We start from the raw sequence: 13,305 nt of genomic DNA, 5'->3' as shown, positions 1-13,305 counted from the left end.
ATAAAAAAGAAAAAGAGAGAGATTTCGCTACAATAAATAAACCCTTACTCCACCATCATCATCAAGTACTTTATATATTCATCATGTTCTTCCTCATTGCTCGCCTCTGCACGCTATTGCAATACTGCGGGCTAACGTTGTTCTGTGAAAAAGTAAGACAGAATGTGAAGGATTGAAACTAACTAGCAATACACAAGTCCTTAATTGATGAGCATATGATCTGAGCCAAAAGTCGCACAACGAATGTAACATACCGGAACCAACCAGGAGTAATGACATGAGGTTCCGGAAGATTCATGTAACAGTAGTAATTATAGTCGACTTGTACTAGAAGAAAAAAATGGTAGAATCTGACAAGAGATAAGAGGCAACAAATGATTTCAATATCCTCTCAAAAAGCAATACGTCAGAAGATGTCGGCTTGACGTTAAAGATACATTAACATGACGGAAGAACACAAGTAGGGAACACTTTCCATCCTCATCTAAGTCTCATCCACAATTCTGAAATACACGATGAGCGATTGAAAATAAAACTACGACTGCAACGAACGTTGACGAGCCCGCCCTGTAATGCTGTTTCGGTGTATGCGTGTGTATGTTTGTGGATGCATGTGCTTGCGAATGGAGAAGGAATTGGTTGTAAGATATATTGGGATGACTGTGCAGCAAAGCAGACATGGTAGACGAATACTTGATCCACCAGAACACGAGCATTGAACAAGAAGCTAGAGAAAGCCGGCTGAAATTGTTGCTTACCCGAAAGATGCGTACCAATGTCTCTAGGGGAACTACTAACGAGATAGGATTCAATTGTTCGAATACCAAACTGCAACTGGAATATGGTTTTAAAGGACATTGCACATGACAAGTATTGTAGCTGCCTTTTCATTTAATATTAGATTGTATGGTATACCCAACTTCCTGTGTTACTTTTCGGCAACTAATGTGTTTCGAAGTATGACGATGACGGTTATAAGTTGACGTGTGGTTTGATTAGAACAAGTCTCTGAGTATTAACCCTAGGCTACCGACATTTACGCCTATGTGGCATTCTTTTGAGGAGTGAGAGTTTTAACTTTTTTTTTTCTTGACATGAGACTTCAACAACCGTATCAAAGATCTATATTGTTTGAGCAATATTATATTTAAATATCATCTATAAGGACATGGCTCTTCAAACAATGATCAGCGTGACGTTGGAAAATGAACACTATTTGTTACTAATTTACCTGTAAACAATGTTAAGTTATATCTTGTGATTATGACTTAACAAGAGGTACGGTACACACGTCAGAATGGAAGTTATATGTAATTTTGACGTTATCAATTCAATTTGCTCAGTAATAAGATAATTTTTATCAATGGTAACAATGTATCAAATTAAGCAAATTTTTAAAAAGAAGGTTTTCCTACGCAAAAAAATGAAATTTCCTTAGTTAAACCATATATAAATTGAGTTCCATACGAGAACAATCTTAGTTCAAGAAGACATTCTACTCTTCGATCCTCCCGCGTTTCATGAACACGTAAATATCGCGTCGGTAACGCACAAACAAAACATTTTGATAGAATTGTCCACGCCATAAGCAAATGACCGAATACTATGGCCTACGAAAACTTTGCAAATAATGTTGCCGATTGCATGTTTGGTTCGAAATTTCTTGCGTATGGCATGCGCAACTTATCGTTCAAATAAGCTTGTTAATATTTTGGCTGGTTACTCTATAACTTACTCCTAGATTGTTGTATAACAGATTATTGTAGGATATGTAAATCTACAATGGGGTGACATAGCTATTTCCTGAACAGCGCTAGGTAAAGACGCTAAAAGAGGACAAAGTATTCTGTTCAATTCAATTATCGTTAGTTTTTTTTCTTAATATACAATCTATATCTTTTGGAAAATTTTATGAAGAGCATACAAAATATTGTGTGTATATTTATTTATTTTTTTCGATTGTATATTAGCGCATAACATCTTGCAAATTAATTTGCCATGCATTATTGTGTTAATAAGTTGTGCAAATAATACTTTACGACGTTGTCCTGCTCAGTTCAGATCTTTTTGCATAAGCATTGATGGAAAACCATAAAATTCTTCCCACGTGTTTACCAGTGATTTTCGTTACTCGTACGCTTAGCTTGCTTATATTCAATCATTCGATCACTACGTACTGTAATTTTTTTTAGAAATGCTTGTACGGCTGCAAAAGGCTTTAATTGCTATGTAATTTTTTTATTTTAGCTTTAAGTTGCATAGCTTGTAAGGTTGTATCGAGACTCTCTACAAGTTAGCGAGATTAGGTTTGATTTTGGTTGGTTTGGTTGAACAACTTCTCATTTCACATCATCCCTTGTAAGCGTGAAGTTGTGAAACGGCGGTCACTTCGATTATCCTGATTCCGTGCTTCTTATTCCGATCACAGTACATCATTGAAATTCATAGCCGAGTTCATGCCCTAAGTTTTCTTATACGCGTTTGCTTTAGTGATGTTAGTCAGTAATAAGTGAGTGATGATATTCTTGACCCTGGATTTGCACTTTCAAATCTATCGGCGTGCTGGCGAAGCATGAAATAAAAATTTGCCAATATTTACCTTCTAACGTGCGATGGTTGTCTGCTTTGCTTATTGTTCTGTTTGAATTAGAAAATAGACCCGTAAAAATGAAAGTCCGAAACAACACAATATGCATCCGACTTTAAAAAGCTATCCGAATATCTAGCAGGGGATTGAATTCGATTTTGTTTGATTGTATTAAATTTATTAGAACTACTAGTTATTCATAAATTATCAGAACCGGACTTCCTCAGTCTCAAATGGTGTATCGCAACGCGTCGTATCCAAAACTGCCTTTTTTCTTCTTCTTTGTGAAATGGTATATAGCTTTCTATATTTGAATACTCCAAAGAGTTACTTCCAATATATTCAAAGATTGATCACTTCTTTATAGGCTCGATTATCTGGAGTCATATGCCTTTCAGTGAAATACCCTGGATACAACCGTCAACTTCGAGCAACAATTGTATGGGGGTTTCTTAGGAGATAGATGCTTTGGCGTTCGAATGCAGGAAGTAAACGGGCGACTAAAATGAACTCAGCACAGACACATGCCGGTTCGGTTTACGATCGGCGAACTGTCATGTGCGCTTATTTTGTTTTACTTCAAACCCTCTAGGTCCAATGTTTACTTATATTTGGCATTCAATTGGCTTAGCTGAAAGTGATTGGTTTAATTAAGTGGTTGAAATGAACGGTGCATTTTGATATATTGACGCAAAGCAGCAATCAAGTGCGATTATAAAGTTGGAGAAACTGTGCATAGAATTGTTGTTCCGTAGCGTGGAATTTATGGTTACTGTTCGATGTTTATTGTTTGTTTTACGATTTCCTACCAAACATTAACATAGTGTATCGCTAAAATTTGGCCTCGTTGGCAGTTTATTGTTTACTGGATTTCTTGCAATTTCATCTTTTACATCCGAGAAGTTATATTGTAATTTAGGTGAATGTAAGCCAGGCCATATTATTTATCAAACGTCTTCCCTTTCGAGATTTACATTCTGTAATCCAGAAATAGAGCTATAGACCCTCTCTACAGGTGCTAAAAATACTGCGTACATTCGACGGATATACGTCTCTTTTTTTCTGACTAATAAATAAATTCACTTTCTCCCTCAATGTCCTGAGCGCCGAAACCCATTAACACTATTCTGTCTCACGGCAATAGTAGTATTAAATTAAAATACACATCAAATCGTTCCGCATGTGTGCTATGCATAAAGCGACTGCCATTCTTTCCAAGCAATCATAGTTTGATTTTAAAATTTGTTTAAATTATTTAGATTTCGCAGAACTGGCAATTTCCGGAAATGTGTCAATGTTATTTGAACGGTGAGTCACGCTAATCGAAATGCTGTTCCTATAACAAGAGATAGCTTGCAAAGGCGATAGCTTCCAAGAAATGTGTTAAATCTGCAAGTGCACATTTCCAAGCACAAACAAATATTCACTTAATACCCATCTCACGTTTTGGCGAATTTGTAGCAACCCGTCGTCTACATCCGAAACATGAGCGGCATATAGTGAAATGATTCGCTCTACATGACATTAATGCAAATACTTTCAGTCACTGATGCACAAACCAATTGTGCGCTCAACTGGTAGGCGTATTGCGAGCCAGCCCACATTCGATATTCTTGAACCGCTTTGGCGGAATTCCTTATCGACTACAACCTACTTTCTCCCTCTTAGACACTTGGACAGTAGTCAGCCTTCCTGATTATGTTTTTACATCAAGTGCGTGTAACATGTATTGTTTCGGGTTTCTAAGCAGTTCTGCATCACCGAATGCAACAGGTAGGACTTTGTAGGTTCCGATTGGTTTCTAATCGCTTGGAAGATCATAGGGTTGCCTTTTCTATTTGGACGTAAGTGATACTTTCCGTGCCAGAGGATTTCAAAATAGCAAGAAAGTCCACCTATGGCAGAGTAATGCTTCCAATATAGCAAAGTGTACTGACTCCCTCTCATAGTGGCAGAGTATTTTGCTGTGCCATGTATCTCTTCACGTCTGTTCTACAGATTGCCTTCAAACTATGCGTTTTAACTAGCTTAACGAAAGTGAATGGCCCTCCGAACTCCTAGCGCCCTACATCATGTGCTAGGCCGTCGCGTGTCGAAGGTCAATTCTAAGTGGAACTAACCCCTGACGGATGGAGACACACACAGCAACATATGTATACGCATGCACCCTCGGCGTATTTGGGGGAATGAAAAATAAACTAAACGCAAACGCACCAGTGTTCGAGGCAACACCAGTGCCCTTGGTTTGGGTCGTGTGTTCGTATCCGTGGCGGATCCCACCAAGCCGCAACACCGATAGCGAGCACCCCGGAGCGTAACACGCAAACGCCGTGTCCTCCTTGCCTATGGCGGGAGTCAGATGACGTAAGACTGACGCGCCAAACTGGCGGCAACAGTCGCAACGGTGCGATTATGTTCACTTTCGCTCAGCTACACGATGGGTTCGTAGTTAATGTGTTCGCTCAATGCCCACAGATGCTATAAGCGGACCTCTTTTCTCTTACCACCGAGAACAGGGAGTGACTTCCGATCGATACCGAAATTCGTCCATCAGCTCGCAGAGGGATGGAGATTTTATGGGCAGAGTTCGGTTTATGATTTCCTGGCAAACAGAAGGCAACGGTTCGGTTTTAAGGCATGCTCTCGCAGAGTAGGTGTGGAGAAAATGCTGACCTGTTCTTAAAATGATTTCACTTAGCAACGTGTAACTAGCAAATTTTAATTTTCAAAACTCTCTTGTCACTCGTTTTTGGCTGATAATTTTCAATTGACATTTTTGTAATTTAATTTTTTAGTTTGCATAAGTTATATTCTTCTCTGCACAACCCTATGTGTTAACGTCAAATTAGATAGTATAGCTTTACCGAATGCTTTTTCAGTTTATTAAAGCACTCTTTTGCGCCCAGCCTGATAAGATAAATTCCTTATCATCATTCTTGGTTATCTGCTGTTTATCATCCTCTCATAAACTCAGACTTCGGTTTTATCTCCATCACCTAGCCAATTTTTACCGTACTATCTTTTTGGATGGATTTTTCTTAGCAGCTTAAGACTGTACGAACGAGTGCTTGAATTCAGTTATTGGTGCACAATACAGTGTATTCGGGGGCTATAGTTAATTCCATGATGCAGCAACAGCCGCAGGCTCCGTATGCGCCGTACGCCCCACAGTACCAAGGATATACAGATCAAGGTGTAGGATATCCAACACCGACAGGAGGGTTCCCTCCGGCACCATATCCACCTTCTGGAACGGTAAGTGAAACAACGGTTCAAATGTTACTGCGTTCTGCGTTACACTGTTACTGCGTTCCTTTCTTGAAAGGGTTTTCATTGTCTCATTGGTCCTCTAAGTGTTTTTTTTAAATCGTAGGTCTATATTGCACTTAATTTGCAATCAGCATAAGATTTTGCACTCGATTATGGTACTTGGATTCTTTCAGGCTTGTTTGAGTCACTGAGTCATGGCCCGTAAAGGAAAGTGGAAGTAGCATGGAAAAGGTTCAATCTTTATTAGTCCTTCGGTGCTCGAATCTTTTTCTTAATGAATGAAGCACATTCAGGAGTAGGAGTTTCAAGATTATTGCTAAGCTTAAAACGCTTATCTGTTTCGAAGTTGTTTGTAAGATAAGTTGCTATCATTATTGATTGCTGTTTGCGTAACTGAGATTGCGCTATGGCTCGATTTTAATATTACATTTATTTGTAATAGTAACTTTGTTTTCTAAATTTCTGATTGTAGAAATACTCGTTACATAGTTGTATCAGTGATATGGCAAACACTTAATGCCTGATGATTCATCCACAATGAAATCTACATCGTTTCGTGTGATGTGAATCTAACATAGTCACTCGTATTACTAATTCGTTACCTCACCCACTGGTGCGCCCGAGTGTGTTGACGATTATCATTATAAATTGTTTGTATGTGGCACTGGCTGACCAATTCACGATAACACTTACTGTCCTGTTATGAGTTGTATGGGAAACATTCGCTGTTTCGATGCTATTATGGTAGAAGTTCTTCAGTAGCGTTTGCCGTAGCGCATCGAACGGTTCGATATTTAAGATCTTTTATTTGTCCGAGAAACAAGTCAAAAAAGTAGGAAACCAGGAATAGTGATTCTGATATCTTGCTAGTTATCCTCTCTGTCATGGAGTATAATAAATACGAGGTGAGTTCCAGTGGGGACGACAACTCTAAGCTTAATAATTCGCAACGATTAATAGACGACATCAAAACACAAACGACAAATATAAACGTCGATCTTTATCATGATGGATCTAGTTGTTGCATTTCATTTAATATACTAGTAATATTACTTACCGGAATATTCATGTTTCGCCATTTAAACGCCTTTTAAAAAATATTTCAAATCATTTCTGTATTTGGTAATATCTAAACTTCTCATTAAAACAAATATAATATAGCTACAATTGCATTTGGTGTTAGGAAAAAGGATATCGTTCATAATTTTAATAAATTATCTGTAGAAAGCCGCATTCGGTGCTTTCGATGTTTACTTTATGAGTTGCAGAACATTCGAACAACGCGACCAAAATAAAACTTGTTATCAACTCAGTTTGTTTTATCATAATTTTTCTTCAAAACTGGTCACTTTTATAAACCCCCAAAATGCAGAAAATAGTGTCTTCAGCAGGAAATTATATTACTATTTGGATTTACTTTTAGGGATCGCCATATCATCCGCCAGGGTCAGAATATGGACAGCAATCACAAATATACGCTCCGAATCAGCCTTATGGCGGCGGTTATCAGCCTGTTGTCGTTCAACCTGGAATGCCTGGCTATCCACCACCGATGATGGCTCAACCGATCCCAGGTAAACAGTATGAGTTTAGGACGATTGATGAATGAAGGGTAAATCAAAAACCGTATTAAATCGCTCGCTTAACAAACGATATATGTATAATTATATATATATATATATATATATATATATATATATATATATATATATATATATATATATATATAGATATATATATAAATATATATATATATATATATATATATATATATATATATATATATATATATATATATATATATATATATATATATATATATATATATATATATATAAGCCATTTTTTCAGATAAAAGTGCGTGTGTTGATGTAGGTGCGATTGCCTTAGCCACTGAGAGTTAATCATAAAACGGTAGCTTTTAACTTAATCTATTCCATTGGAGATAACTTGGAATGTAATTTTCAACCTACTTTGTCTGGCTTTACACTTTAACTGTAAGGGTAAAATTCAAGGTATGGAAGTGCAATTCATACTTTAACATTTTGTTACGCCTGTTCTGCGACGAATGGGACGTGAACTACAGGTCATTTCACTCGGACCGAGAAAAGACCAGGGTACCTAAGATTAATGTTTGAATACATCAACGGTTAACCTATCGATAAGCTGGACAATCAATATTTAGTTCAACAACCCTTCGCTTCAGCCACAGTGCATTAGCACCCCTTAGTCGTTGAAATAACCTTTTGTGTGATACTAAGAGGCATTATATGTCGCCGGATGACGGTGGAATTGGACTATCTGTCAGGCATTCTAGCATGAAAGACCATTGGTCGCATCGCTGATTAGCCAGTCAACTGGATCACAGTGATGCAATAGTCAGATGCAGCATTTTTTCTATTCTCAGCGGACTTCTTCCAGCCGGGCAATCCCCTGGTCACGGCATGTTATTGGATTCGTTTCGGTAACATGTACTGTGGTAACAAGCGGTAACCTTATTTAATTTTTGATATCAACACATACGCGCTTTACTTCTCATTGTTCAGGCACTTCTTATCGCCCCTAGTATAATAAATATGGAATCTTTCACGGAACTGGTTTCAGAGAGTCAGAATCCATCGTACAAGAGAACGCACGGATGCGGTCCGGTTAATGACTGTAGGGCTGAAGCGTATCCCACGGACAGTCAATATTATATTCAGCTCCGTAGACAAGAACAGTGTCGAGATTACACTAGGGACTAATAAGAGATGATAAGGTTAAATTAAATCCAATTGCATTGAGCCGAGAAGTGGTTTCACTGGTCAAACTTACTACCCATGTCGAAGGAACAGACGCATCGATTGTAGTTAGAGAAGTGGTTGTACTTTTGCAGAGAAGTAATAACAAAATCGTCCATCAGTGTTGAATTTATGCAAAATGTTTAAAAAACTAGTGCGAATCGACGCGGAAAAGGCATTTGTACGGCGACCGATAATTGAGGAGTTCGGTTCGATCGTGAGTGTTGCAGAATGTTTTTCTGAGTGTGATGCAAGTTATAGTACTTGTAGAGAGTGTCAAGCAGATCATCGTACTCGGTTTATGTTCCGGTCTCTCGATAAGAAATTTTTTTATGTCGGTCGACAGCTACATATCCGGCAGGGCATAGCATCGATCCGTCGAATGCTACGTCTCATTCCGGGCGTTCGTAGGTCTGCCAAAGCAAAGGGCTACGATCATCTGGTGACAGATGAGGAGCGAAGGTTGGTAGCAAATGAGAAAAGATCACTGGTTCAGTTTTATCTTATCGCTCAGACACGGCATGTTTGCAAACGAGCTCCAGATTTTGGTCCTACGGTTTATAAAACTGGTCACGTCTCCCCTAGATGCCCTTCATATTACTTATGTGCTGTGTTTTAGTGTTATGAAGTGTAGTGGTACTAAGTATAAAGATGTATCAAACTTTTCTTGAGTATAATGTCTGAGATCTTTAGACATACTTTATAAAACAAAATATTCGTAATTATCAATAACATTATGGAAAGTAATGCATAATGAAACTCCCAATAATTTACGACTAAGGCTATCACGAATTGGTGTTTCATTACCAATAGTTTTCTCTCATCTGTGTCTTTTCTGTCAATCTCTCTTTTTATTTCTTTCTATGGCAGGTGGCTGGATGCCTATTCCGCAAGGGATACCGAATTGTCCTCCCGGCTTGGAATACCTTACTGCCATTGACCAGTTGCTAGTACACCAGAAGGTGGAGCTGCTGGAAGCATTCACCGGCTTCGAGACGGCCAATAAGTACACGATCAAAAATACGCTCGGTCAGAAAGTGTACTGGGCGATGGAAGATACCGGTTGCTGCAACCGCATGTGCTGCGGAGCGGCCCGTGCGTTTGACATGAAGATCCTCGACACGTTTCAAAATGAGGTACTGCATTTTAACCGGCCACTGCGATGCAGTTCCTGCTGGTTCCCATGCTGCTTGCAGACGATGGAAGTCACAGCACCGCCCGGTAACGTGATTGGTTATGTCGAGCAGAACTGGTCTATTCTCACGCCCCAGTTCAGCATCAAGGATCAGAACGGGGAAACGGTACTGAAGATATCCGGCCCTTTTTGCACGTTCAGCATCTGCGGAGACGTAGAGTTTGAGGTAAAAGGATGTAACGAGGTGAAATCATCAATGCACGGGAAAACATAATTTGTATTTTTTGTATAACATGATTGTATTTTGAGGTAAACTATCAAACGCTTCTCATTTTAGGTGTTAGCTACCAATGGCACTCAAGTAGGTAAAATCAGCAAACAATGGTCTGGGTTGGGTCGTGAGCTGTTCACCGATGCAGATCATTTCGGAATCAACTTCCCAATGGATTTGGACGTTAGGGTAAAAGCAACTCTGTTAGGAGCACTGTTCTTAATTGTAAGTAACTGGTCACCTTTTGAATTGTAAACAACATCTGAGTGTAAATATTTCATTTTATTTTTCTAGGACTACATGTTCTTCGAAAAGTCGGGCAATAAGGAGCAGGATAGGCCGGGAATGTTTTAAAAGGTCACAAAATAACGTCGCTCCAAAGCGTGGTGTTCGTCTATTTTTGTTACCATTTGTTTTAAAATAATCTCGTTATTCGAGGTGTTCATTGATTTATACTTTGTGCTTCGAACCATACCAAACCATTGCAATCCTTCCAAAGTTGTTACGCCAGTGTTACCGAATGCTATTAGATCAAACCACCCAGAAAAGCAGTCCTGTGATTTTTCTGCGTGGATCACAGGATAAGATACTTAAAAGAGTACACCATAACGGCATTGTACGCACAACAAAATTCGGTCTCGTGTCATGGTGTAATCAAGCAGTATAAAAATGTAGCAAATCTATCTTAGAACCAAAAGAAGGATTTGTAATTTACAACTTTGGCTTTTTACACCAACAGGAATGTAGTATATCTAATCAAAAAATCAGGAAAACAATGTAAACCTTAAAAACATAACAACATACGCAATACGCACAATAGCACACGCAAAAGCGAAATCTTCCATCTGTCACAGTAACGATTAGCATTATCTCAACAGGTTCACACATTTATTCTAAATATTAAGAATAATCTTACAGAATGTTGCATTTGGCATACCGTATAATTTACAGTACATGCTGCAAAAGAGCGAGCCTCTTATCCAAACCTACTTGGTTTAGGTTGACAATGATGCTATACAATAGGCAACAATTGGCAAGAATACATACTTTCTGCCTTTCATTTGAAACCACTTTCAATTTCTTTATATGCGATTAAATATGCTTAATTTCTTCATATGCAATTAAATATGCCTACATTTCTATGTGGTAACAGCGCTATGATTGTTAGGTATTTGATCTTTGATAAGATCCTCTATGTCGCCTGTGCAAATGTTTCCGAACAATTTGGTCCGTGATATGAAAGATTAAAGCAAAAACGGTCGCTACTGCAAACGCAAAAGCATAGACCTGTTGAAGCTGTAACTAAATAGTAACCCTTCAGCGATGGGGTTTTCTGAACCTCATTGCGTCCATTTGCGAATCTTTCTCTGTTTCATTAAAACGCCAAAATATTATTCCACATCATTACGAAAAGAATGCAAACCGACGGTCATACAGATGTGTGAATCAACGCTTCATCGGTGAAAAACAAATTCAGCTGATCAAAAGTTAATGCTAAATTTACCCAGACCATATTTATGTGAATGTTGAAAAATAAAACAATTTATCACATATAAACGAAGCACCGCTGTTTTACGATCCTTATTATTTTTACACCAATATTACTGCGTTTCTTTCAATCGTTACAGTATAATTAGAATTTGATTAATCGAATTATCTTAAATTATTAAGGTGTTTATTATTCATTTAAGCTTTCCATTCCAAAGCGATTATTCCACAGGTTGTAACATGCGGCGAATAGATATGGTCGATACAATAAGGATGCCTCAATAGAGTGCCATTCTTTTAACGAGCACACCTTCGCAGAGACAATGGCATTTGGTTACTCTTTTTTTAAAGAGAGGGATAGACAAGCAGTTTGCTTATGCATTCCTTTTTTGTTACTCCTGCATTTATACATGTTCAGCAGAGTGTGCGAGTCTTGCTTGTCTGTTGTTTTTCATTGCCTATTCATTTGAACGTAAAGCAGCTAGTACATTAAAAAACTTCGTTTTTTGTTTTGAGTACGGGTACGTTTTATGTGGGGTTTTCGAGTGTGATTGAATTTTACAATCATAACGGCGAACGTACCTTATCGATTTCTGTGTTGACAAAAACAATGGATAATAGGCTTACGAGCTATCATTTTAATTAGGTTGGCGATATCAAACTGGTTGCATGATCGAGGGAGTAATGCAACAATTCAGTTTATGCTTGAACGGAGCTCAATACTTCCATGCTTGGGACTCTCGCAACGTGTTGGGCATAAGGTGAAAGTACGTTTTCGTTTCTGTGTCCCGTCGTACCCGTGCGCGTGCGTTTAGTGCTAGCAGGGGTTATGAAAAGAAATCGTTGCAAAGAAGCGTATCGTTCGCACACTGATGGCTCCAAAACGTTAAGCGTTATGGAATCTCAAACCTAGCTCCCAAAACATTGAACCAAATATTTAATGCCGCTTCTCATCTACCTTCTATGAAAAAGTCGTCCGGGTTGTTCACGTTATCCGTCCTGATTTTAGCAAGTTGGAGTGTCCGACGCCACGCAAACACAACTTATAACTTTCGTTTTATTTGGTATTGTTCTTTAAACGTTTGTTTTAGTTTCTTCTTTTTAAAGGCTCGTTTCGTTGCTTTGATTTCAACAAAAGATAGGTTTCCTGCCCGTATAGGAGACCCAGTCCGTTTACGTAAACGCAGTTGGCAATTCTTGCAGCTAACTTCATCGGGTGCAAAACTCTAAAATCGACTAGCGATGTTAGATGATTCTCCTCTCGTCCCCAACCCGCCCTATTTTTCCTTGCTTACAGTCCCATCAATGATAATATTTTGAAGCGAATTTTCCCCCGCGAGATTCCTTGTTTGTATCGGGTTGTAAAAGTAACGCAGCATGAACTCCAGCATATGATAGTTCTCATCTTTGTGAGAAATGAACGTAGGAAATTAGAATCGCTGAGCAAAAATTTCCATCTTGTAGAGTACCGAATCACGTTCGCCATCGTCCGCGGGATGTTGCAGGGCGTGAATCGTGGCGAGAAAAAATTGCCAATCGATTGAATCCAGCTGGCGGTAATGTTGGAATTCGAACCGAAAGATTGTGTTTGAAATGTACACTGAGAATTTGAGAATAAAAGTATCTAGCTGCACTTAAGAACGTCTTCAAACATCCTGCGTGGACGCATGAGACGAGTTTCCGACGGATTTTGCTTGTAACATGCTACGAGTAATTTCATTTTCTTCTCCCGTGAAGCAGTGCTGCTGGTGGTAAGTACGGTTAGACCACGTCG

General features: G+C 38.7%; 1 protein-coding gene across 2 annotated transcripts; it reads left to right on the top strand.

Annotated features, from left to right (window-relative positions):
- Positions 1-3,824: 3,824 nt before the first annotated feature.
- LOC128727412 (phospholipid scramblase 1-like) lies at positions 3,825-11,587 on the top strand. 2 transcript variants are annotated; one of them, XM_053821322.1, is made up of 6 exons: positions 3,825-3,895; positions 5,633-5,842; positions 7,281-7,431; positions 9,508-9,998; positions 10,110-10,268; positions 10,338-11,587. In XM_053821322.1, the coding sequence occupies exons 2-6, from the start codon at positions 5,711-5,713 to the stop codon at positions 10,395-10,397; spliced, it is 993 nt and encodes a 330-aa protein (XP_053677297.1). In that variant the 5' UTR covers positions 3,825-3,895; positions 5,633-5,710; the 3' UTR covers positions 10,398-11,587. The 2 variants fall into 2 exon arrangements, with proteins under 2 accessions (XP_053677297.1, XP_053677298.1); XM_053821323.1 differs by lacking the exons at positions 3,825-3,895; positions 5,633-5,842 and adding an exon at positions 6,684-6,762.
- Positions 11,588-13,305: the final 1,718 nt, after the last annotated feature.

This window comes from Anopheles nili, chromosome 3 (assembly GCF_943737925.1).
Source record: "Anopheles nili chromosome 3, idAnoNiliSN_F5_01, whole genome shotgun sequence".
NCBI lineage: Eukaryota > Metazoa > Arthropoda > Insecta > Diptera > Culicidae > Anopheles > Anopheles nili.
This window is presented reverse-complemented; position numbering and strand designations above follow the sequence as displayed.